General features: G+C 42.3%; 1 protein-coding gene across 1 annotated transcript in view; it reads left to right on the forward strand.

Moving 5' to 3' along the window:
* LOC106613872 (ephrin type-B receptor 1) overlaps positions 1–25,064 on the forward strand; it is a 215,925-nt gene that overhangs the window by 157,294 nt on the left and 33,567 nt on the right. Inside the window, exons 6-9 of the mRNA XM_014216576.3 lie at positions 7,045–7,169; positions 15,119–15,281; positions 18,122–18,230; positions 18,393–18,457. Coding sequence (XP_014072051.1) covers positions 7,045–7,169; positions 15,119–15,281; positions 18,122–18,230; positions 18,393–18,457 — 462 coding nt within the window. The remainder of the gene's footprint in view (positions 1–7,044; positions 7,170–15,118; positions 15,282–18,121; positions 18,231–18,392; positions 18,458–25,064) is intronic.

A 25,064-nucleotide genomic window follows, 5' to 3' on the forward strand; every position in this document is an offset into this window, starting at 1 on the left:
TAGTGAATGCATACATTTCATACAATTTCATACATTTTTTTTTTTTTTTCCTGTGCTGGCCCCCCGTGGGAATCGAACCCACAACCCTGGTGTTGCAAACACCATGCTCTACCAACTGAGCTACAGGGAAGGCTGTATATACTTCGCGTCCAACTCATTAAAGAAAAAATACTCGTCCAGTTCGAGGTGAGTAATTGCTGTTCTGATGTCCTGAAGCTCTTTTCGGTCATAAGAAACAATGGCAGAAACATTATGTACAAAAAAATGAAAAAATAAAGCGCCCAAAAAACACAAAATACCATAATTGGTCAGGAACCTGTAAAAGAAGGAAGCTTGTACAGAATAAAAATATTCCAAAACATGCATCTTGTTTGCAATAAGGCACTAAAGTAAAACTGCAAAAAATGTGGCAAAGAAATGAACTCTATGTCCTGAATGCAAAGCATTATGTTTGGGGAAAATCCAACACAACATATCACTGAGTACCACTCTTCATATTTTCAAGCATGGTGGTGGCTGCTTGTCATCGGCAAGTACTAGAGAGTTATTTAGGATAAAACGAAATGGAACAGAGCTAAGTACAGGCAGAATCCTAGAAGAAACCCTGGTTCAGTTTGCTTTCCACCAGACACTGGGAGACAAATTCACCTTTCAGCAGGACAAAAACCTAAAATGCAAGGTCAAATATATACAAGTTGCTTACCAAGACAACATTGAATATTCCTGAGTGGCCTAGTTACAGTTTTTGACTTAAATCCTCTTGAAAATATATGGCAAAACTTGAAAATGGCTGTCCTACAATGGTCAACAACCAACTAACAGAATTTTTTTAAGAATAATGTGCCAACATTGTAGTATCCAGGTGTGAAAAGCTCTTAGAGATACAGATGTAATCGCTGCCAAATGTGATTCTATTGACTCAGGGGTGTGAATACTTATGTAAATTAGATATTTCATTTTCAATAAATGAGCAAAAATGTCAAATATGTTTTCACTTTTACATTATGGGGTATTTATTATATGTAGATCGGTGAGAAAGAAAATATTTTTATCCATTTTGAATTCAGGCTGTAACACAACACAATGTACAATAAGTTAAGGGGAATTAATACTTTCTGAACATAGGCTTGTAGAAACAGGATTCAAGTAGACAGATTTAATGCCTGGCCAAAATGTAACGTTCTATCGTTTGATAGCTTCACATTAGAGGAAAGTGGGGGAAATGAGAATGTAATTGGACTTTATTACCTAGTAGTTAATAGTGCTAGTTAATAGACCCCATCATCTTGCTTGACAAGGTAAGTGCTCGACTTGACAGATGGATATAGATTAAGAAATAAATAGATACACCAAATAGCCAATGCCATTGTCTTTTGTAAAAACGGCTGCAGTGGTAATGCGTAAGTAGCTTTTAATTTCACTTCAGAAAAGTGGTCAGAGCCATTGTGTTGTTGCCAGGTAATTGGGCCATTTCAGCTGTCCCTGAGAAGGAGTTTATGTCATGGCTCTGTAGGGAAAAATTTGTCATGTTTAGAATAAAAGAAGGAGTTGAGAGGCAATGGAGGAGATGGTTACCTTAAAGCTAGAATCCTTATGTCACGAACGTGTGGAGAGACGGACCAAGGCGCAGTGTGATTAAAGTTCCACATATTTATTTAAGCGAAACTTCCAAACAAAAAGAAACAAACAATCAACGAACTGTGACATCAGAGGTGCTACATGCACTAACGCAAAACAATATCCCACACAGCAGGTGGATACAGGGAGCCCTTAAGTATGATCCCCAATTAGAGACAACGAACCTCAGCTTCCTCTAATTGGGAACCATACCAAGAGCACCAACATAGAAATAATAAACCTAGAACACCCCCCTAGTCACGCCCTGACCTACTATACCATAGAGAACCAAGGGCTCTCCATGGTCAGGGTGTGACACCTTAGTTGCTACATCCATTTTTGGATGTAAATATTTATGATATAAACCCATTGATTCTTGAAGAATATAACGTATAAATGCCTCATGAGCTTAGTTCAACTGCCGTACCCCATCAGAACCAAAAATATAAGCTTGTTTTACTACAAAGTGTAAACATCTTAAGTGTAAACAAACACTGTATAGCCTTTCTCCAGCCCCATCCCTTAGCTTTTTAGAGAAACATTCGGCAGGGACCACGGGGCAAACGCTTTGTTACTGTTTCAATTAAGGATTCTAGCTGAATGAGTTGGCTAGATCAGGGTTATTAAACCGGGGGTCTGTGGACCCCTAGCGCTACTGCTGTTGGTCAGCAAAAAAATCATATACTTGATAAGACAAGACGTGAATTTTTTGATCGGGGTCCCTGGGTCACCGGTTTGCCTGGGAGGGGGCAAGAAAAGGTTGGAAGACCCCTGGGCTATATTGAAAGGATAATGGTGTGAGTGTACACCACTGTCCTTTTGACAGAGTCACAGGGGATGGGAGGTTGGTTCAAATAGTGCCCCCCCGACAGTTCAGAGTAAAGGAAATCTCTGTTGAGGAGCGATTTAGTTGTGGTTCAGTGAAGGGGCCATTAGACCTTATTCAGTCTGGAGTGACAGAGCTGACAAGAACCCTGATTGATGCACTGCTCTGTAACTCCTCTCCTCTCAGACACAGTGGTGTGTATTCTCATGCATAACCGATTTACCACCAACCAAAGACCAGCTTACTTATTAGAACCTTTCAGTTAAATGTAAAATATGATATTACACATTATTTTACCATTGCCTTTTACGGTTTATGCATTTTCAACTGTAGTCTGAGAAAGTCTTTAGGAGAGTGGGTCAGTGGGAGCCATGAATTCAATGAATTAAAACAGAGGTGCAGATTGAATGGCATGAAATAAATCAGCTAATGTGGGCAACATATTAACATGTACACTCCGAGGTCTGCTTACTCTTCCAGAACTGTGGCAGAGTAACTGACACTAGCGGATGATAGAAGCTCACAGAGAACAGTGCCAAACCCTCTACTCTGGCAAGACTCTGGGGCTCCACACTCAAACCCCAAACTCTTCTCATGCTGGCATGGAGGTGGTGTGGGGGGCACTGGTGCCCAGTGGAGGCTTCTCTCCAGCCCATGACAGTGTGTGCTCAGGGGAATGGTTCTTACACACACTCCCCTCAGGGAAATGTAAAACATGTCTACTGTTCCACGGGTAGTAGGATATGTCTGGCCAGAAGTTGCATTAGTCCACATAAAGGGATCCATGTTACCTTGAGCCTCTCATAAAGACCAGTGAACCGTGTCAATTTGTAGAGAGATACTTGGTTCTTTGTTCCATCAGTGGGCACTTTGAGAGTATTTGGATCCATCAGAGAGTCTCTTGAATTCCCAAGCCGGAAATTTGTCATAGCTCTTTCACAAACTGTACTAATCATTGAACAGCTTCAGACACTTACTCATAGACACTGCTTGCTACAGTAGTAAGACTGCATTTACATTTCTCATGGAATATATTTTCCTGGCGTTTTGAATCTGTGAAGATTCAGAATCACTACATCAGCCAGTCCCATCCTCCATGTCACCAGTATTTTGCAGAGTCATAGGGGTCTGTCCTTTCTTACAACAGCTCATTCACCCATGACACCGTTAGCAGCATACCACCCTGCATCCCACTGCTGGCTTGCCTCTGAAGCTTAGCAGGGTTGGTCCTGGTCAGTCTCTGAATGGGAGATCAGATGCTGCTGGAAGTGGTGTTGGAGGGCCTGTAGGAAGAATTCTTTCTTCTGGTCTAAAAAATATCCCAATGCTCCAGGGCAGTGATTGGGGACATTGCGCTTGTAGTGGGCTGTCTTTCGGATGGGACTTTAAATCCTCACTCTCTGTGGTCACTAAAAGATCCCATGGCACTTATCATAAGAGAAGGGGTGTTAACCCCGATGTCCTGGCTAAATTCCCAATCTGGCCTTCATACGATCATGGCCACCTAATCATCTCCAGGTTTCAATTGGCTCATTCATTCCCCCTCCTCTCTCCTGTAACTATTCTCCAGGTCATTGCTGTAAATTAAAATGTGTTCTCAGTCAATTTACCTGGTAAAATAAGGGTAATTAAAAAATAAATAAGATGAGACAGGAAAAGCTTGCAGTGACTGTATTCTTTGGAACCATATACACATGAGTAAACACCTCAAGAAAATACAGAATAACATCAAGGTACAAGTGTAGCTACAGTAGCCACTGGCAGTTAGCTATATGTAATATCTGAACACAGAAAGCCAATCTCTTGTGTTTTGGTCAGTTTGTCTCCTGTGCCCTATAAGGACATTTGGAAATTGCATCTGAACCAACATCTGGTAAACAAGAAAACAAGAAACAGATGGAAATATTGCACTAGGCGAGATAACAGGCTGTCTGTCTCTGTGTGAGGGATCCCTGATGTTCCCCTCTTCCTCTGCCTGAGTAGAGGCATTATCTAGAGCTATAAAACATTCACACAGAGCGAGAGAGAGAGCGAGAACAAACGAGAGAGAGGGACAGACAGAACAATGCATACAGAAAGAAAAGGCAGAGAAAGAAGGAGAACATATTTTTTGTAGTACAACCGAAATACTTTTATTTCATGTAGCTTGAATCCAAATTGGTAAAGGAAACAGGGTCATCATCAACATTACATTAAATGTTGGCTGTAATGAGACTTTCCTAATGATGAAGTCTATCTGACAAAAAGGTAACATTGTTTTATCTGATATATGTGAAGAATCACTGTACTTTTCCTCCAACAAGCTCTGCCTTATTCTTGTGGGAAACAGTGTTGTAATATAGAGATCCTGCTTCGTCCTTTAGGTCTCCTGTGGGACATTCTTACCTTGTGAGGAATGCTGGTGTTCGGGAGATTGGAACTCTGACAGTTTTACCACCCTTATCTTGCTTGTTCAAATCCTCCTCTACACGTTTCTCTCCTTGTAAATCCACACACATCTTGGAGACATAAAAAGAGCAAAATGCTGAGGCAAGCCTTTTGAGAGCTCTGCTAGTTTACTTCAGCCAATAAAAATTGATCGGTTAGAGGAAGCCCAATATTTCAAAAATGATGATGAAGACATCAATGTCAGTGTAGTAACTTAGCATCGGCCTCACTCAGTGTCATTGTTTATGGAGATTTTGGAGTCCTTTTCTTTATCCGGGGAAACATCGTATTGATAGTTTCAGCATGAGAATCAGAAAAAAAAACATGCATTGTCATCAATAGCAGCAAACTATTGAATTTCACAGCTTGCCAGTGGAGGTTGAGGCAGATAACAGCAGTTGAAAGAGCAACAACCCAGACATGTCTTTTTATGTGAGGGATGCGTCACCACACTTAGTAGAGGAAATGTCAGATGGCTTTTTTGTAGAGTTTTTAAATATCTGTTTTGGGGCTGTAACTCAGACAGACATAATTCTGAGCTGAGCATGAAGTCTAGTCTAGCGTGGCAGATTTCTTTCTTAGAGAGCTAACAGTGTTTTTTCTTCTTCTCTTATTTGGCTCCTAATTCACTCAGCCTCGTGCCAGCCACAGTTAGAGAGGATGGGGAACACACACACACACAGACACACACACACAGACACACACACAGACACACACAGACACACACACACACACACACACACACACACACACACACACACACACACACACACACACACACACACACACACACACACACACACACACACACACACACACACACACACATGTTTGTTTTACTATCCTTGTGGGGACCAAACAATTGATTCCCATTCAAAATCCTATTTTCCTTAACCTAACCTAACCCTACTCCTGACCCTAAACCTCAAACTCTAATTGTAACCCTAAACCTAACCCCTAAGCCTAAAATAGCATTTTTCCTTGTGGGGACCAGCAAATGTAATACACTCACTCACTCACTCACTCACTCACTCACTCACTCACTCACTCACTCACTCACTCACTCACTCACTCACTCACTCACTCACTCACTTGTCAAAATAATAGGGTTTTGCCTGATTTGTTTACCCCTCACCATAAACCCTGTGGGCTCCAAAAATATAAAACATTTGTGTTAGGGAATTCCATTCCACTTAGCTAGAGTTTCACTCACTAAAACATAGCTCCATATCTCATAGTCCAAAAACCAAATCAGCAAATGAAATTAAATAAAAAATGAATTGAAAAGATTAAAAAGCAGGCCGTTTGAGGCAAGGAAAGCAGCACATTTGAAACGGTATGAATGATAGGAAGTGCTGGGGGCCTGTAGACTGCTGCCTCACCGCTAGCCAGGCTCAGCGTATTGATAACGCGGCGCAAAGCTGGAGCAGCGGTGCGTGAAAGAGAGCCAGAGAGCCTCCTCTCACTGACTGATGACTATCCCCTCCCCTCTTTTAGCCAAAGCAGCAGTGCACAGACAACCGCTTAACATGACCAACATCTCTCCCTGCTGCTGCTACAGTAAGGATGCTCAGTCACATAGAATTGCCGGGATGTAAGACAATCATACAAACAGATACACCATTAGGTGCTATGGGGGTAATATCCCACACTCCTCTCTCCATCCCTGGTCGAGGGCTTGCTGTGGTGACCTCCACCCTCCCTGGGTTAAGAGGATGGGTTGTTGTCGATGATGGCCTGGGGGATTGTGGTGGTAGCAGAAAGAGAGGGATGAAATTGAATGGGCTGAATGGGTTTAATTCATAAAACATGTTATGGGCATTTCAACTTTATTGCTGTATGTAAGGGGAAAAGAGGGCTGCAAATCAAATGTGCTATAAAGTGAGCTCAGTTCGATGCCATAGAATTGTTGTAATAGAAATACTATGACCAAGGATACCTCAGTACTGCTTAAAGGAATGGTATGACGACATCATACGTCTGTGGTGTTTCCTAAGAGATTTGAAAGCCATTCAATTAAATGGGACTCTTCAGTCAAGCATGTTTTTTCATACAGTTTCAGCACAGAAGGCCTTTATTTCATAACATTGATCAAACATGTAGGATGGTTGCAATACTAAAGAGTAAGGAAGCATCCATACAGTTGACCTTGCCCCATCTGTCTGTTCCCTTAGCTCCTTCCATGGTTCCCATCATGCACCAGGTCAGCTCCACCATGAAGAGCTTCACATTGTCATGGCCACAGCCTGAGCAGCCCAATGGAATCATCCTGGACTATGAACTGAGGTACTACGAAAAGGTAAGACAACATTTTAATAATTAATGTCTGTAATAATACACGAACAGATCATTATGTCCACCAAAGGCATCTCTTTTACGTTCAATGGAAAGACACCCAGAAGGTTGTCTCTATTGGGTGAATCTTCTGGGCAGGTATTGGTCTACCAAGCTTGCTGGGAATATTAGCCTTTATGCCTTTATCCTTTTCCCCATGGGACTCAATATTCATGTGTCATTATACTTGAAACGTTTACTCAAATTTTATTGTACCCTCTGATTTTTGAGTCATTCCCCTCGTTACCTTGGCGAGTGTGCATCTGAGAATGCCTTTGCAACCTTGATAATTATCCATTAATTGCGTTTAACCCGCGTCTTCTTTGGATGAGCACAGAGCAGTGGGTTGCTAGGATATCGGCGTGCTTGGACCTGTTTTGTGTGAAAGGTGTCCTCTCAGTCTGGGTCTTTCGCCAACCCTGTCTGACCTGTGGCTCCTCCACACAGCCTTTTTCCCCCTGAGTAGAGGCAGCACACAGCCTTTCAACTCTATATCATTAGGTAGTAAATATGCAGCTTCCCCCATGCTTAGAGAGGGCTGCCCGGTGGTCTCGCTAACCTTATATCTACTCCATTGCCCTAACCTCCCTCTGTCTCTCTCAGCTTCCTCTATATCTCCCTACTTCTTCTTTCTCTCACTCTGTTTTACACTGTGTTTTTTCATTGTTGTGTCCATTTCCTTTTCATTGTCTCTCTCTGCCTGCTGCACATCTAGAGTCTTCTGTCAGTATCCTTCTCTGGCTCTCGTATTTTCCTCTCTGATATAGTATGGTCATACCTATGGAGTTCATGGATACGATGTCAGTTGTGGTTTCTATTGAAAAGACTGTTAACAGCACTGTACACTCATAAAGCATGCATTTACTGTAATATTGTATATTATCCAACATAATGCTGTCAAATGTGCTCTTTCAGAGAGTTTGGTCAAAACCCTCTCTGTCCTCTGATGACTTAGTTGTTTTCCTGGTCAATCAGTGAAAGGTTGTTATTAATAAGCACTTCATATGTCTAGTTCTGAGAGCACGAGAAGAGGGAGGCTAGCTGGCCTATTTAAACAGGCTAAGTTGCGTTAAAGATATTGAGTGTTCTGTATGTCAAAGACAACTAGCTATTTTAGCATTTTTACTTTTAATGGACTGGGCCACAATTGTTTTCATCAGTCTATGTCTATCAGTCTATGTCTTTGTGTGCCTGCCCTCATCCCCCAGGCCAGGGATGGGCAACTGGGATGGGAAACCCTTTTGTAGGCCTGCGGGCAATCAGCACATAACAATGGGAAGGTAATTCTGCTTTGAAAGTTGATACATTTGTAACCTCACTTTTGAGAAAATGTCCTTGAATAATTTGGTACCTACTGGATTTGGTACCTACCTTCTTTGTCTACACCCATTCAGCATCGTTCACACCCTTTTAAGCTTTAGCCCCACCCATCTCTTTAAGGATTCACATGAGGCTATGTACTAAACAACCAAAGACACCAGCTACTTCTATTGACAGTTGTCGCAGAGACATCATAAACATTCTATTGAAATAGTTACTTGCATAGTGGAGTCTTTTGTTTCGACATGTAGCTAGCTAGCTAAACAATTAACCATAATCCCAACTCATAATGTTACTACCCTACATGAATCTGCAGGTAGCTAACCAACGAGGTTCAATGTTAGCTAGCTAACATTAGGCTATAACTAGTGTCGTGACGTTGTATTAGTTAATGTGGCGACTGTTGCTCATCGAATGATTAACTGTTTATAATTACGTGCTTAAATTAATCAAGCAATGAATCAAGCAATTATTAACTCATTAACCTGGGGCACCATGGGAAAATTAGTTTTATTGAGTTTCTATTTCCCAAATTAACTCAAAGAATATCAGAATATCGATTTTACAACAGTCGCTAAATTAATCAACCTCTAGTCTCATGTCTGAACGTCGCATAATCCGGGAATCTGCACGAACCCGGGCTTCACCAATGAGTTTACAACACCAATCTTAGTTGATTATTTATTTACTAGCAAGCTAAAATGATGATAAAAATACACATACACAAAACACAGTCTAGGCTATTGATTAGGACTTAGTATAACGGGCCAACACACTGGCGCGTGTTACCCAAAATGGGGATTTAAAAGAGAGAGAAACAAAGAAAGTACACGAGAGAAATATACATTTGGGTTCATTTGTCAGCTATGCTTATTTAAACCTAGCCTTGCCCCGAACTGCCGCTCTTATGGGTCAGAATATAATGATGTAATTACGTGTTGGAGATCTCAGAGGGGCGTCCCGCATGGCTCGTTTAGGCTTCTCAAGGGCGCACTGCTCTGACGCAACTCTCTGATTGTCCTCACGATGTTAGTGTCCTTCTTGGCTTGGTGGTCTGATTTCTTCCCTTTTCTCTGTGGTGTCGTCTGAGGACAGACAGCTCTGTAGCTCAGAGCTCACAGCGTATGAATGAAATAGCGTAGATACCACGATTCGATGAAGAGTGGAGGCTAGGTGGTTCGGCTTGAATTCACCCACTTAGACACAGCTACTCATCCGTAGCTTGGGTAGAAAAATATTTATTTGTCTTCAAACTTTGTGTTGCGTTTTGGGGTTCGTTGACCATTTAGACCTTCGCTGCAGCTTGGGGTCTCTTTTAGTCTACAGTTCATTCTTCAGTCACATGTCTTATACCCTCAGGTCAGAAGTGGGCGTAACCGCCTTTAGGGCAATTCTCTGGGCGTACCAAGTTAAGGGACAAGGCCTAGATTTTACTCAAATCCAATTTTAGACACTAACTTCACATCTCATCTTTACCAAAACATTCTCTTTGATTTGGATATTTTCCACACAACGTACAATGTATAAACATCAGGCATACACTGGGAAAACTCTTAAAGGTACAATGTTTTCATAATAACGTCATCTGTTAACCTTTAATAATAAAACAAAAATTACATACATTTTCATATTCCATCTCTCGTCATGACCACCATTGTGGCTGACGGAAACCATTGTTCCAAAGTCCTTCTATTGCATGTTTAATGTTCTGAGGCCAGTTCTCCATAGTGAGGACAAAGGAATTTCTCTGTGTCCTAAGATTTATCCTGGGCGTGAGGGGTCATAAAACCCCCACATCCTCATACCCCTAGATCTCTCCTCCTCTGTTGGGGGTTGAGAGAGACCCTGTAGGATTGTGGTCTCCTGTAACCTGACCTGATCAGGACAGTCATGACACTAGCAGTGCAAATGGCTCTAAGATACGAATAATATTACTACACAGATCATACACGTAACATTAGCTAGCTAGCTAACAGTACATTTTCTGACAAACTAGAAACATTTTATATCTGAAAATGTTGCTAGCTAGACTCTCTTAACCGTATACATGGATGGACACTTCTCCCTCTCTGTCACAGATGCCATGGTTGCTCTTAGTTTGAAGATGTAATTTGGAGCCTTCTGTGTTCTCTTGTTGACTCCGTCTGCATATTTGCAATCAAACGCCAGAATTTTCTCCATCTCCTTAGCTATCATACTCTACATGGCAGACCAATCCGAACTCATCTCTTGGCATGTCCAATCATGGCTAGCGGGAAGCGGCCTTTTTCCATGGCTAAACCAGCTAGGCTTGTAATTTAACAATTTTATTTGTATTTACAGATGGAATACAAGTTTGTTATTAAGGCACATGAAAGTTCACATGTCCCAGAAGGCATCTCTGCCAAAAAACACATTTTGATAAAAAAAAATTAAGTTTACGTTGAAATGGCGCCCTTGTGAAGTAAACTCAGCAAAAATAGAAACGTCCTCTCACTGTCAACTGTGTTTATTTTCAGCAAACTTAACGTGTAAATATTTGTATGAACATAACAAGATTCAACAACTGAGACATTAACTGAACAAGTTCCACAGACATGTGACTAACATAAATTGAATAATGTGTCCCTGAACAAAGGGGAGTGGTGGGAGGGGTCAAAATCAAAAGTAACAGTCAGTATCTGGTGTGGCCACCAGCTGCATCAAGTACTGCAGTGCATCTCCTCCTCATGGACTGCACCAGATTTGCCAATTATTGCTGTGAGATGTTACCTTACTCTTCCACCAAGGCACCTGCAAGTTCCCAGACATTTCTAGGGGGAATGGCCGTCACCCTCACCCTCAGATCCAACAGGTCCCAGATGTGCTCAATGGGATTGAGATCCGGGCTCTTCGCTGGCCATGGCAGAACACTGACATTCCTGTCTTGCAGGAAATCACGCACAGAAAGAGCAGTATGGCTGGTGGCATTGTCATGCTGGATGGTCATGTCAGGATGAGCCTGCAGGAAGGGTACCACATGAGGGAGGAGGATGTCTTCTCTGTAACTGTAACGCACAGCGTTGAGATTGCCTGCAATGACAACAAGCTCAGTCCGATGATGCTGTGACACACTGCCCAAGACCATGATGGACCCTTCACCTTCAGAGTACAGGCCTCGGTGTAACGCTCATTCCTTCGATGATAAACGTGAATCCGACCATCACCCCTGGTGTGACAAAACCGCGACTCCTCAGTGAAGAGCACTTTTTGCCAGTCCTGTCTGGTCCAGCGACGGTGGGTTTGTGCCCATAGGCGGCGATGTTGCCGGTGATGTCTGGTGAGGACCTGCCTTACAACAGGCCTACAAGCCCTCAGTCCAGCCTCTCTCAACCTATTGTGGACAGTCTGAGCACTGATGGAGGGATTGTGCCATCCTGGTGTAACTAAGGCAGTTGTTGTTGCCGTCCTGTGCCTGTCCCGCAGGTGTGATGTTTGGATGTACTGATCCTGTGCAGGTGTTGTTACACGTGGTCTGCCACTGCGAGGACGATCAATTGTCTATCCTGTCTCCCTGTAATGCTGTCTTAGGCATCTCACAGTACGGACATTGCAATTTATTGCCCTGGCCACATCTGCAGTCTTCATGCCTCCTTGCAGCATGCCTAAGGCACGTTCACGCAGATGAGCAGGGACCCTGGGCATCTTTCTTTTGGTGTTTTTCAGAGTCAGTAGAAAGGCCTCTTTAGTGTCCTAAGTTTTCACAACTGTGACCTTAATGACCTACCGTCTGTAAGCTGTTAGTTTCTTAACGACCGTTCCACAGGTGCATGTTCATGAATTGTTTACGGTTCATTGAACAAGCATGGGAAACAGTGTTTAAACCCTTTACAATGAAGATCTGTGGGGTTATTTGGATTTTTATTCATTATCTTTGGAAGATAGGGTCCTGAAAGTGACGTTTCTTTTTTTGAAGAGTTTAGTTATGTACGACATACACCTAGTTTCCTGAAACGAGTCACATATTTCAATATAAAGACATACCTTTTTCATCACAGCGGAAGTCACAGGTTTTTTTGAGGTGGTTCTGTACCGTGTTTCATTTCAGGACTCCCACAGTGGCTCCATAGACACAACATAGTGTTGAACAAACTAATTTCCTCAGAGAGACAATAGTAATATCGTGGAGATAGGGATAGGGATATTTACCTGGACCACAGCTGTATTGCAAAGAAGAGATGAGGAGAACCAGAGTCCTCAGGGTGGAGAGTCAGAAAAGATGGCCCCACACACACAACGGAAGGAGAATAATACATTCTACTATTACCCCATGTCCAGGTTACACTCCCCCACAGAAAATAATGGAGAGAATTATGGATCAAATTGAAGGAATACGAGTCTGAACGCTTTGTTCTATTTCCATACTTGTTTTATTTACCTGGTCTGCTTAATATGATGGCTTTATCACCTCTGTCTGGGCAACAGGAAAATGTATCAGAGCTAAAAGGTAAGATGATTTAAAGTTATTTTTGAAATCATGAAGTCATCAGAGTCCCACCACAGTGTATGATGCTTTGCGGATTACTACATATCTTTCACACAAAAAAAAACTTAGCCCACGAATAGGGTTCATGCTTGTTGAAATTGATAATTATGTATGGAGGGCCAGTGTAACACGCTGTTTCCTGTCCTGCCACTCTCTTCATAGTTTCACCACCCCCCCACCTCGTCCAGTATTTCTGTGTGTAATGCCAGTCACTCAGCTGCAATCTCCAGGGAATGTCTGGAGCCATGGGGTTGGTTTAGATTTGGGATCGGGCCTGGATTGCACCAATTGGCCAATGAAAGCAGATATAAATTCTCTATTCTACCGAAGGTCTTTTTCTTCCTCCTGCTCTGTGCAGACAATGAAGAAGAGGTGGGTTCCCGATGGGACAGCACACTGATAATGTCAGCACTCCCTGTCACAATATCCTATTATGTAATGCTCTACTCGGTCCGAGTACAAACCCCATTCCGCATTCTCTGCATGTATGAGGAGAATTCCATTTGCTAGCCTTTGCTGAGGTAGTGGATGTCTTCTTGGCCTTCTTGCTGAGCATCAAAGCTGGTGTGATAATAAGCAGTGAGAATATTGGCGTAATGGCAAGGTGGAGTCTGCTTTTGAAATTGAAATGGCAAGGGCCAACGAGGCATATTTTATCCGTCAGCTTTGACTGAAGTGCCACGGAACACTGCCAGGCTGAACATTGCCAGGCTGAACACTGCTAGGCTGTTGAGAGTTAAGTTCACAGTCCCCCTTCGCAGCTCTGGGAGTCTCCACCCCTCACAAATCTTTAAGAAGGCCAGGCGGGGATAAGGCCAGGGGAGGATGGGTTGGGGCTTCAGAGGGATGGAATTGGGAGTGGTTGTAAAGGGCGGTTCACTGGGTATTTCTGGGGAAGAGAGATAAGTGGCCTTGGGCATTTAAGGAATTCCAGGCATTATACAAAGTCCCCCATATCTAATTCTGCACTGGACCTTGTCATTTAGGCAGTGCATGCGCTGAGCGAGGAAGCAGCTATATTTCAGGGGTGAAGTTGCATCTAATTTCTGCTCAGTGTTTTTCTTCTGATAGAGGAAGGTTAGAGCCTCCATTAGCTGAGGAGTGTTTCCTTCCTTCCTCTGTCTCTCTCTGTCTCTGTGGGTTGGCTGTTTTTGTGTCTGTTGTGTATGCACACACTTTTCCTTTTATAAATTACCACCATGGAGGATACTTACAGTTTGAATGGTCCAGATACTAAAAATGTGTCCAGTCTTTATACAAACCAGCAGACCTAACCTGCCACATACCAAGTCACACATTCTCACGAAACAATTACTAAACACATGCTGAACATGTACATACACTCATGTGTTCAGTAAAAAGATGATTCACTCTGGTCTGAGGCGAACCTGGACACGTCTCAGTGTTTTTCCACCTCCTGCTCCTGTTTGCTCTCATCCCTCCACAGAGGAAAGAGTCTGGAAAAAGAGACAGACAGAGAGGGATTAAAGCAAACAGAGAAAGAAAAGCAAATGCCATAAGCTCTCTAAGTACACACAATGCCAGTGAAAAGGTGTGTTGTGATGAGCCAACGATCTGAAAGGAGAGATGTGTGTGGTAACTCTGGTTGATGATTGATGATTAATACGTCTATGCATGGATTCTAAAACCAGGATCAGCTACTGATATGCTGCACATGATGAAAGATCTAATATGGGGATGTTGTTTGGAACTCTTTTTTTCTCAACACCCAACTCATTGCTCGATGTCCCTATTTCTGCTTTTATGTGGCCAAATTAAAAGAGTTCTAAAATGATATACTGTGTGTATGTGAAAAGCCTAATTACCCTCTATGGCTGTATAAAGATTACAACAGTGGAGGCCAATGTGGATATCCACCATCCAGTATAATCTCATACACAAACATAAAGAGGAATAAGGGCCATTTTGTTATCTAAGCCCACAGGGCAGTATGTAGTGTGTATTAGGATTAGGGGTTGACTCGAGTTGTTACTCCACTGCCTAAAGGCTGCAGGCCCAGTGTGATGAACAGATGTAATATTCTCTAGCTCTCTTTCTCCTCTTTTTCGATCTCTCCCTGATTGTTACAGGACCACACTGAGTTGAATTCAACCATGGTGCGGAGCCAGACCAACACTGCCCGTGTGGAGGGCCTGAGGCCAAGCATCATGTACGTGGTACAGGTCCGTGCCAGGACGGTGGCAGGCTTCGGCAAATACAGCAGCAAGCAGTGCTTCCAAACCCTGACAGATGGTATGCTCCGTGTGTGTGTGTGTGTGACCGCCATGCGGGTCTTTGTGTCTGTGGACTCGGTGTGGGAGATTGGATATAGTAATAACTTCAAACATTAACTATCATTACTGCAATACATTTGTATGTGTCGACGCAGAGCAGGTGGTGAATTTTTTTTATTAAACCGATATTCCCTTGATATTAGGATTTATTTTTAATATACATATTCCAAAGTCAATGTCTGGATTAAAGTACTTCCTACCAGAGCCATGTATCCTCAGTGCCTTCAGAAATGATTCACACCCCTTGACTTTTTCCACATATAGTTGTGTTATAAAGTGGGATTAAAATGGATTTAATTGTAATTTTTTTGTCAACGATCTACACAAAATACTTTGTAATGTCAAAGTGGAATAATATTTCATCATAATTTTTTTTAAAGTTGTCAAGTTGGTTGTTGATCTTTGCTAGATAGCCATTTTCAAGTCTTTTCAAGACGGTTTAAGTCAAAACTGTAACTACTGTAGGCCACTCAGGAACATTTAATGTCATCTTGGTAAGTAACTCCAGTGTAGATTTGAGTTTTAGCTTATTGTCCTGCTGAAATGTGAATTTGTCTGTTAGAAAGCAGACTGAACCAGGTTTACCTCTTGGATTTTCCTCTAGGACTTTGCCTGTGATTAGCTCTAGACCTTTTCTTTTTATCCCAAAAAAACTCCCTAGTCCTTGCTGATGACAAGCATACCCATAACATGATGCAGCCACCACCATTCTTGAAAATATGAAAAGTGGTACTCATTTATGTGTTGTGTTAGATTTGCTCCAAACATAATGCATTGTGTTCAGGACAAAAATATAATTTCTTTGCCACATATTTTGCAGTTTTACTTATTGCAATTTTTTGGAATATATATATTTTTTGTACAGGCCTTCTTTTCACTTTGTCATTTAGGTTAGTACTGTGGAGTAAGTACAATGTTGTTGTTGTATCCTATCACAGCCATTCAACTCTGTAACTGGTTTAAAATCACTTTTGGCCTCATGGTGAAATCCTTGAGCAGATTCCTTCCTCTCTGTCAACTGAGTTAGGGAGGACTCCTGTATCTTTGTAGTGACTGGGTGTATTGATACACAATCCAAAGTTTAATAAATTTACCATGCTCAAAGGGATATTCAATGTCTGATTTTGTATAGTCGATGCAACTTATTATCTGACTTGTTAAGCACATTTTTGCTCATGAAGTTATTTAGGCTTGCCATAACAAAGGGATTGACTACTTATTGACTCAAGACAATTCAGCTTTTCATTTTGATTAATTTGTAAACATTTCTAAAAACATAATTCCACTTTGACATTATGGGGAATTGAGTGTAGATCAGTGCCAAAATCTAAATTGAATCCATTTTAAATTCAGGCTGTAACACAACGAAATGTGGAAAAGTCAAGGGGTGTGAATAAATTATGAAGGCACTGTAGAAAATAAATATATGGCTCTGACTAATTCCATTTGTTCGGGGAAATTGCACATTTGAGGTGTTAGCCATAGTGAGTCTTTGCAGGTGGCACAGCTGCATGGTGTAGTGAAGGAAAGCAGCCAACAGAGAGCCCCTGCATGCTCACAGTGTGGTGTAGCTCGTTAAGGGATCTCTAGCAGCAGCGCCTGCCGAAGACTTGGGGTTGCAGCAGAATCCGTTCCCCCCCAAAACAGTTGAGTCATCTGTCTTAGAAAAGTTTTCTGGTCATGGTTAGAGACTATAAAACTATGAACCAAATAAAAAGTTAAAATAAAGCTTTTATGCAAATGTTGCACCAAAATAAGTCTAAAATATTTGTTATCACTAGTATCTATTTTGAAAGCTTCCACAAAATGGTATAAACAATTATAACCCATATGAAAACCACAGAATATGAAAAAGGGTGCTGTTCATTCAAAACACAATATGAATGGTTATATAAGTGAATATAGATAAATACTGGAGAATGTGTGATTCAGTTGGAAATGACAGAACAGCAACACATCCTTTTAATCCGATCTATACATATGAAGGTATGGTGTTTCTGTTTACTTTCTTAACTCTCCCTCTGACACGTGATAAAGAATTTGTGTTGAGATTAGCAGGCGTTCTTCTGACTCCTATTTCGTGTGTAAAGGGATTAGCTGTGTCAGGAAGCAATGTGTCACTCTGAGGGACTGTCTGTCTGCACAGATACTAGCCCACATGTCTATGTATTTCACAGTAGAGACACCTTTGACACTGTCCCAATACCATTTAACTGTTCCAATACTGCTATTTCTCTTCTCTCCCATCCTTTCCTCTCTTCTCCTCGCACCACTTCACTTTTCACACCTCTTCTCTGACCTCCTCTTTTACCTTGCCTTCAACTCTCTATTTCTCTCCATTTCTCTCCTGTCTTTCTCTCTCTCTCTCTCTCTCTCTCTCTCTCTCTCTCTCTCTCCCTCTTTATCTCTCATTATTTACATCTCGCTCTCTCTTTATCTCTCACTATTTATATCTCTCTCTCTCTCTCTCCCTCTTTATCTCTCACTATTTATATATCTCTCTCTCTCTTCCTCTTTATCTCTCACTATTTACATCTCTCTCTCTCTCCCTCTGTCCCTCTTTATCTCTCACTATTTATATCTCTCTCTCTCCCTCTCTCCATCTTTCTCTCACTATTTATATATCTCCCTCTCTCCCTTTTTATCTCTCACTTTTTATATATCTCCCTCTTTCCCTCTTTATCTCTCACTATTTATATATCTCCCTCTCCCTCTTTATCTCTCACTATTTATATCTCTCTCTCTTTCTCTCTCTCTCTCTCTCTCTCTCTCTCTCTCTCTCTCTCTCTCTCGTTGCAGATGAGTATAAATCGGAGCTGAGGGAGCAGCTGCCTTTGATTGCAGGCTCAGCGGCTGCAGGAGTGGTCTTCCTTGTATCATTGGTGGCCATCTCCATCGTCTGCAGCAGGTAACAACCACTTAGTCACTGCTCATACCTGGTGTTACCAGGAATATGTTCAACGGTTATGCCTCCCAGGAATTAAATGTTAATATTAAAAACGTTTAATACAGTGGCTTAATATTGTCAAATATGGTTACATAACCGTCTTTTGCTGATTCTTTGTTGCAGGAAGAGATCATACATGAAGGAGACTATATACAGTGACAAACTGCAGCACTACAGTACAGGCAGAGGTAAGCATAAAGCTCTCATCCCATCCCACACACACAACACACACCCCCACGGACCCTCCCACTCACACACTCGCCTACCAGTGACTCCACCAGAGGCACCACACAACATCTGACTCCCATCATCCCAGTCTGGCCCTTATATAACATCCTGGCTATTTTGACAGATTATCTATTTAAGACACAGCTCGTTACCTATCCTCCTTCATCCCCGCCTCCCTATTCCTCTCCAGTACAGGGATGATGCTCTCTCTCTTTCTTTCTTTCGCTCTTCCACTCTCTCTCTCTCTCTCGCTCTCTCGCACACACATGTATGCCACACACACACACACACACACACACACACACACACACACACACACACACACACACACACACACACACACACACACACACACACACACACACACGTCTCCTACATACAGTGGGTTCTGGACCAGGGCAGTGGTCAGGGAATAGCATCTAATGTATGTACAAGTTTCAGCGTTTTACAGTTAAAATGATCAATATTGGATAACATGCTGCCAATCGAGTGCCTACAGGGCCCTGACCTTTCACAGATCAATCTGTTACCATGGATTCTGAATCCGGCCTAATTAAGGGTGAATTTCCCAAGAGTCTTGTTGCCCTGTTCAGTTACTCCTCCCTCTCTCTCTATCTCTCTCTTATGGAGCAGAATGGTTTACATGTCTTTGTTGTTTATCAAGGGAACAACAGTAAAAACATGATGTCAATGTCAAGATCTCTCTCTCTCTCAGGATTAACAGTCATTCTGTTTGATGGACACTCAGATCAGAGAGGCAGAGAATGTTTACATTTGTTTCTATTATTTCTCTCAGCCATCCATAAAAAGATGGTGCCACAGCACAGGTGAAGATAAAATATATAAACTGTTTGCCGTTTAAACAAGACATAAAATGATATGTTGCTGATCATAAATTGAATAGATTCTGCACATGTGGTGTGAAAAGATTTGGACGCTGTGCAGATAGTCTCTTATAATAGTACAGTCGGTACAGGTTGCCAAGAAACCCATTATGGGATGGTGAGCTGTTTCTCTTCCCCCGGCGCCTGAGTAAATCCTCTCATTTGAGTGTGTTTGGATTCACTTAATTGTCTATTAAATCTGAGTATCCTATTGGTTCAAAGCAATTAGGACGATGTCAGAATGAGCCGACCCTGTTCCATTGAGAACCAAGCCTTGATCCCCACAAGAGCCACAGAATAGATGGTCTCAAGTCAACACGTCTGATTGTCCTTTACTTTCAATAGTTCCATTATTCTTCCATTTTTGTAGTGTAGATTATATGTAGAAAGAGGCAGATATCAGAAACATCTATAGTTAACTTTGACCTTATACTGGAAACTTTGGCTGGGTTTTCATAATTAAGTTTACTTCATTTTTTTTCTCAATCATAAAAGTGAAATGCACACACACATTTAGGGATTGCTTTGCAGGTGCATAGGAAATGTTAAATAACAGTTCGAAGAAACATAGAAACTATGATGAAGGCTGTGAGGCCAAAATGTTGGCACAAAATACTGATACTGTGCAAGTGCAGTGTGTGGGATCTTATTTATTTTTCTCTGAATCTTAAAATTGGATGTCTACTGCAGGAGGTGATATTTCCTGGAATTTTTCATCTTAGTGTGTGTTATGACACGTTTCCCTCTCTTACTTTGCAATGTTTGCTAGGACTTTGTGAGTCACTCTGATCATCTTATATGTCCCTGGGATCAAAAACATTGTTTGGTCTGCTCGTCTTCTGCTTGGTTACCAGGGACTTTGTCCAACTTGCTTGGAGGTAAAAGAAACCAATCTAATAATTAGCAAGGGGATGTCTGAGGACAGTTTTGATTACAGAAAAACGTATCATCACAGTTCAAATGGAGGCACCAGTGTGTAAGCACCAGCATTCAAGCCAAATCTATTTGTGATTTTGATGCACTGTTAGGCTTGATTTTCCTTTGGCAAATCAGATCATGCCTCCATTTTGATCCTCCACTCCTATAGCCAGAAACTTAAACTATGGTAAGGACTGTTCAATGTTGGTCTGACCAATCAGAATCTTCAACATTATTTTGATCACGAGTACTGGGAATTGTTCCGGGCTGCCTCTGAGAATAGTATTGACGTATACACTGACTCAGTGACTGAGTTCATCAGGAAGTGCATAGAGGATGTTTTTCCCATCCTGATGATTAGAACTTATCCAAACCAAAAACCTTGGATAAATGGTTGCATTCGCGCAAAACTGAAAGTACGAACCACCGCATTTAACCATGGCAAGGTGACTGGAAACATGGACGTGTACGAACAGACCAGCTGTGCCCTCCGTAAGGCAATCAAAGAGGCAAAACGACAGTACAGGGACGAAGTGGAGTCGCAATTCAACGGCTCAGACATGAAATGTATGTGGCAGGGACTCCAGACAATCGCACATTATAAATCGGTGCCGGACAAGCTAAACATCTTCTTTGCCCGCTTCGGGGAAAACACAGAGCCGCCTTCACGGGACTTACTGCATGTACCACTTTTCAAGGAACCAAAGTCGCTTTACAATTGTAGAAATTAAAAGAAAAACTTGAGTAAAAGTAAAGATACCGTAATACAAAATGACTCAAGTAAAAGTGAAAGTAGCCCAGTAAAATACTACTTCAGTAAAAGTCTAAAAGTATCAGATTTTAAATGTACTTAAGTACAGTGGTGGAAAAAGTACTACATTTTCATACTTGAGTAAAAGTACAAAGTAAAAGTAAATACTATACATCAAATTCCTTATATTTAGCAAACCAGACGGCACAATTTCCTTTTTTATGACTTGTTTTTGACAGCCAAGGACACACTCCAATTCTCCAACATCATTTGCAAAGGAAGCATTTATGTTTAGTGAGTCCACCAGATCAGAGGCAGTAGGGATGACCAGGGATGTTCTCTTGATAAGTGTGTGAATTGGACCTTTTTCCTGTACTGCTAAGCATTCAAATTGTAACTAGTACTTTGGGTATCTGCGGAAAATGTATGGAGTAAAAAGTAAAAGTTGGCAAAAATATAAATAGTAAAGTAAAGTACAGATACCCCCAAAAATAACTTAAGTAATACTTTCAAGTATTTTTACTTAAGTACTTTACACCACTGCTGCTCAGTATGGTGAAGAGAGGAGTGTCTTAGTAGTGTATTTCTTTGCTTGTATGTGTGTGTGGACGGGGGGGGGGCTTAAGGATAGGCCTTGTCAAAGAGGTGGGGCTTTAGGAGGGACTGAAAGGCAGTGATGGCCTCTGAGTCATGGATGGCTGGAGGGAGATTCAGAGCCTAAGAGCAACCCTGGAGAAGGCCCTGTCGCTGAAGCTCTGGAGCTTCGACCTGGGGATGACAAGGTGGAATGGAGTGTGCGTGTTGGTTGGTAGGGGAGAAAGAGGTCTGAGAGGTAAGTGGGGGGCAAGGTGGTGAAGGGTAGAAGGAGGATCTTGTAATCAATGCGTTGGGAGACAGGGAGCCAGTGGAGTTCACAGAGGACAGGGGTGATGTACTGCCAGGTCTTAGTGTGGGTGCGGAGTCAAACTGCAGAATTGTAACCATCCATTTCGAGATTATGGTGGGAGCTTGATTTGACGCGGCAGAGAAGTGAGTTGTAGTAGTCAAGATGGAAGGAGATTAATGCATGCATGAGGGTTTTAGCGGTTTCAGCCCAACGCATTACCAGGGGCACACTGCCTGCCCTCAAGGACATCTACGGCATCCAGTGTCACAGCAAGGCGAAGAAGATCATCAAGGACCTCAGCAGTCTGAGCCACGGCCTGTTCACCCCGCTACCATCTAGAAGGCGGAGACAGTACAGGTCCATCAAAGCTGGGCAGAGAAAACTACTTTCATCTCCAGGCCATTAGACTGTAAAATAGTCACCGCTAGCCGGCGTCCGCCCAGTACCCTGTCCTGAACTTAGTCACTGTCCCTAGCCGGCTACCGTCCGGCATTCTACCCTGAACCTTAGAGACTGCTGGCCTATGTACATAATCATTGAACACTGGTCACTAATTATGTTTACATACTGTTTGACATGCTTCATATATACAGTGTATTCGGAAAGTATTCAGACCCCTTCACTTTTTCCACATTTTGATACGTTATAGCCTTATTTTAAAATTAATTAAATACATTTTTTCCTCATAAATCTACACATAATACACCACAATGACAAAGCAAAAACAGGTTTTTAGATTTATTTGCAAATGTATTACAAATAAAAACTGAAATACCTTATTTACGTAAGTTTTCAGACCCTTTGCTATGAAACTCGAAATTGAGCTCAGGTGCATCCTGTTTCGATTGATCATCCTTGATTGGAGTCCACCTGTGGTAAATTAAATTGATTGAACATGATTTGGATAGGCACACACCTGTCTATGTGAGGTCCCACAGTTGACAGTGCATGTCAGAGCGAAAACCAAGCCATGAGGTCGAAGGAATTGTCCATAGAGCTCCGAGACAGGTTTTTTTTGTGGAGGCACAGATCTGGGGAAGGGTACCAAAACATTTCTGCAGCATTGAAGGTCCCCAAGAACACAGTGGCCTCCATCATTCTTAAATGGAAGAAGTTTGGAACCACCAAGACTCTTGCTAGAGCTGGCCGCCCAGCCAGACTGAGCATTCGGGGGAGAAGGGCCTTGGTCAGGGAGGTGACCAAGAACCCAATGGTCACTCTGACAGAGCTCCAGAGTTCCTCTGTGGAGATGAGAGAACCTTCCAGAAGGACAACCATCTCTGTAGCACTCCACAAATCAGGCCTTTATTGTAGAGTGGCCAGACGTAAGCCAATCCTCAGTAAAAGCCACATGACAGCCCGCTTGGAGTTTGCCAAAAGTCACCTAAAGGATTCTCAGACCATCAGAAAGAAGATTCTCTGGTCTGATGAAACCAAGATTGAACCCTTTGTCAAACATCACATCTGGAGGAAACCTGGCACCATCCCTATGGTGAGCATGGTGGTGGAAGCATCATGCTGTGGAGATGTTTTTCAGCGGCAGGGACTGGGAGACTAGTCAGGTTGAGGGAAAGATGAACGGAACAAAGTACAGAGAGATCCTTGATGAAAACCTGCTCCAGAGCGCTCAGGACCTCAGACTGGGTTGAAGGTTCACCTTCCAACAGGACAACGACCCTAAGCACACAGCCAAGGCAAACCAGGAGTGGCTTCGGGACAAGTGTCTGAATGTCCTTAAGTGGCTCAAACAGAGCCCAGACTTGAACCCGATCGAACATCTCTGGAGAGACCTGAAAATAGCTGTGCAGCGACACTCCCCATCCAACCTGACAGAGCTTGAGAGGATCTGCAGAGAAGAATGGGAGAAACTCCCCAAATACAGGTGTTCCAAGCTTGTAGCGTGATACCCAAGAAGACACAATTGAGAGCATCCTGTCGGGCTGTATCACAGCCTGGTACGGCATCTGCACCCCCGCAACCACAGGGATCTCCAGAGGGTGGTGCGGTCTGCCCAACACATCACCGAGGCAAACTACCTTCCCTCCAGGACACCTACTGGTGTCACAGGAAGTCATAGGAAGGCCAAAAAGATCATCAAGGAATACAACCACCCGAGCCACTGCCTGTTCACCCTGCTATCATCCAGAAGGCGAGGTCAGTACAGGTGCATCAAAGCTGGGACCGAAAGACTGAAAAACAGCTTCTATCTCAAGGCCACCAGACAGTTAAATAGTCATCACTAGCACATTAGAGGCTGCTGCCTACATACATAAACTTGAAATCACTGGCCACTTTAATAAATGGAACACTAGTCACTTTAATAATGTTTACATATCTTGCGTTACTCATCTCGTATATACTGTATTCTATGCTATTCTGCTGTATCTTAGTCTATGCTGCTCTGACATTGCTCGTCCACATATATTCTTAATTCCATTCCTTTGTTAGATATTACTGCACTGTTGGAGCTAGAAACACAAGCATTTTGCTACACCCGCAGTAACATCTGCTATACATGCGTATGTGACCAATAATATTTGATTTGATTTGACATGAGTCTGTAATCTCTGCCAAAGGTGCTTCAACAAAGTACTGAGTAAAGGGTCTGAATACTTATGTAAATGTGATATGTGTGTATTTTGTTGTGTGTATTGTGTGTATTGTTTTGTATTTTTAGGTATTACTGCACTGTTGGAGCTAGAAACATAAGCATTTCACTGCACCTGCATAACATCTGCAAAATATGTGTACCCGACCCAATAACATTTGATTTTATTAATGTTAGGGCCTCATAAAATCAGTTCCAGGACAACAGTCAGGATGGACTCTTCAGTCTAAAGAACACATTTATGCCCACTCACACACATACACACTTGCCAAATCACACACATATTTTCATAAGGGTCTCTGCATTCTGTATTTCTCATTTGGCCATTGCTCCGGATGACAGTAGCACTCAGATTCCAAGCTACTATTGTCAGTGACTCACCCCTATCATCTGTGCAGAGGGTAATGTGATATTGTGTCATTTTTATCAGTTTATGCTCAGTTCCTGAAGGTGGGAGAGAGGAGCCAAGGAAATTGCCTTCCACAGCAATTACGGGAAATAGTTTACATCTGTGTGTGTG

Source organism: Salmo salar, chromosome 10, assembly GCF_965601325.2.
Source record: "Salmo salar chromosome 10, fSalSal1, whole genome shotgun sequence".
In the NCBI taxonomy this organism is placed as follows: Eukaryota; Metazoa; Chordata; class Actinopteri; order Salmoniformes; family Salmonidae; genus Salmo; species Salmo salar.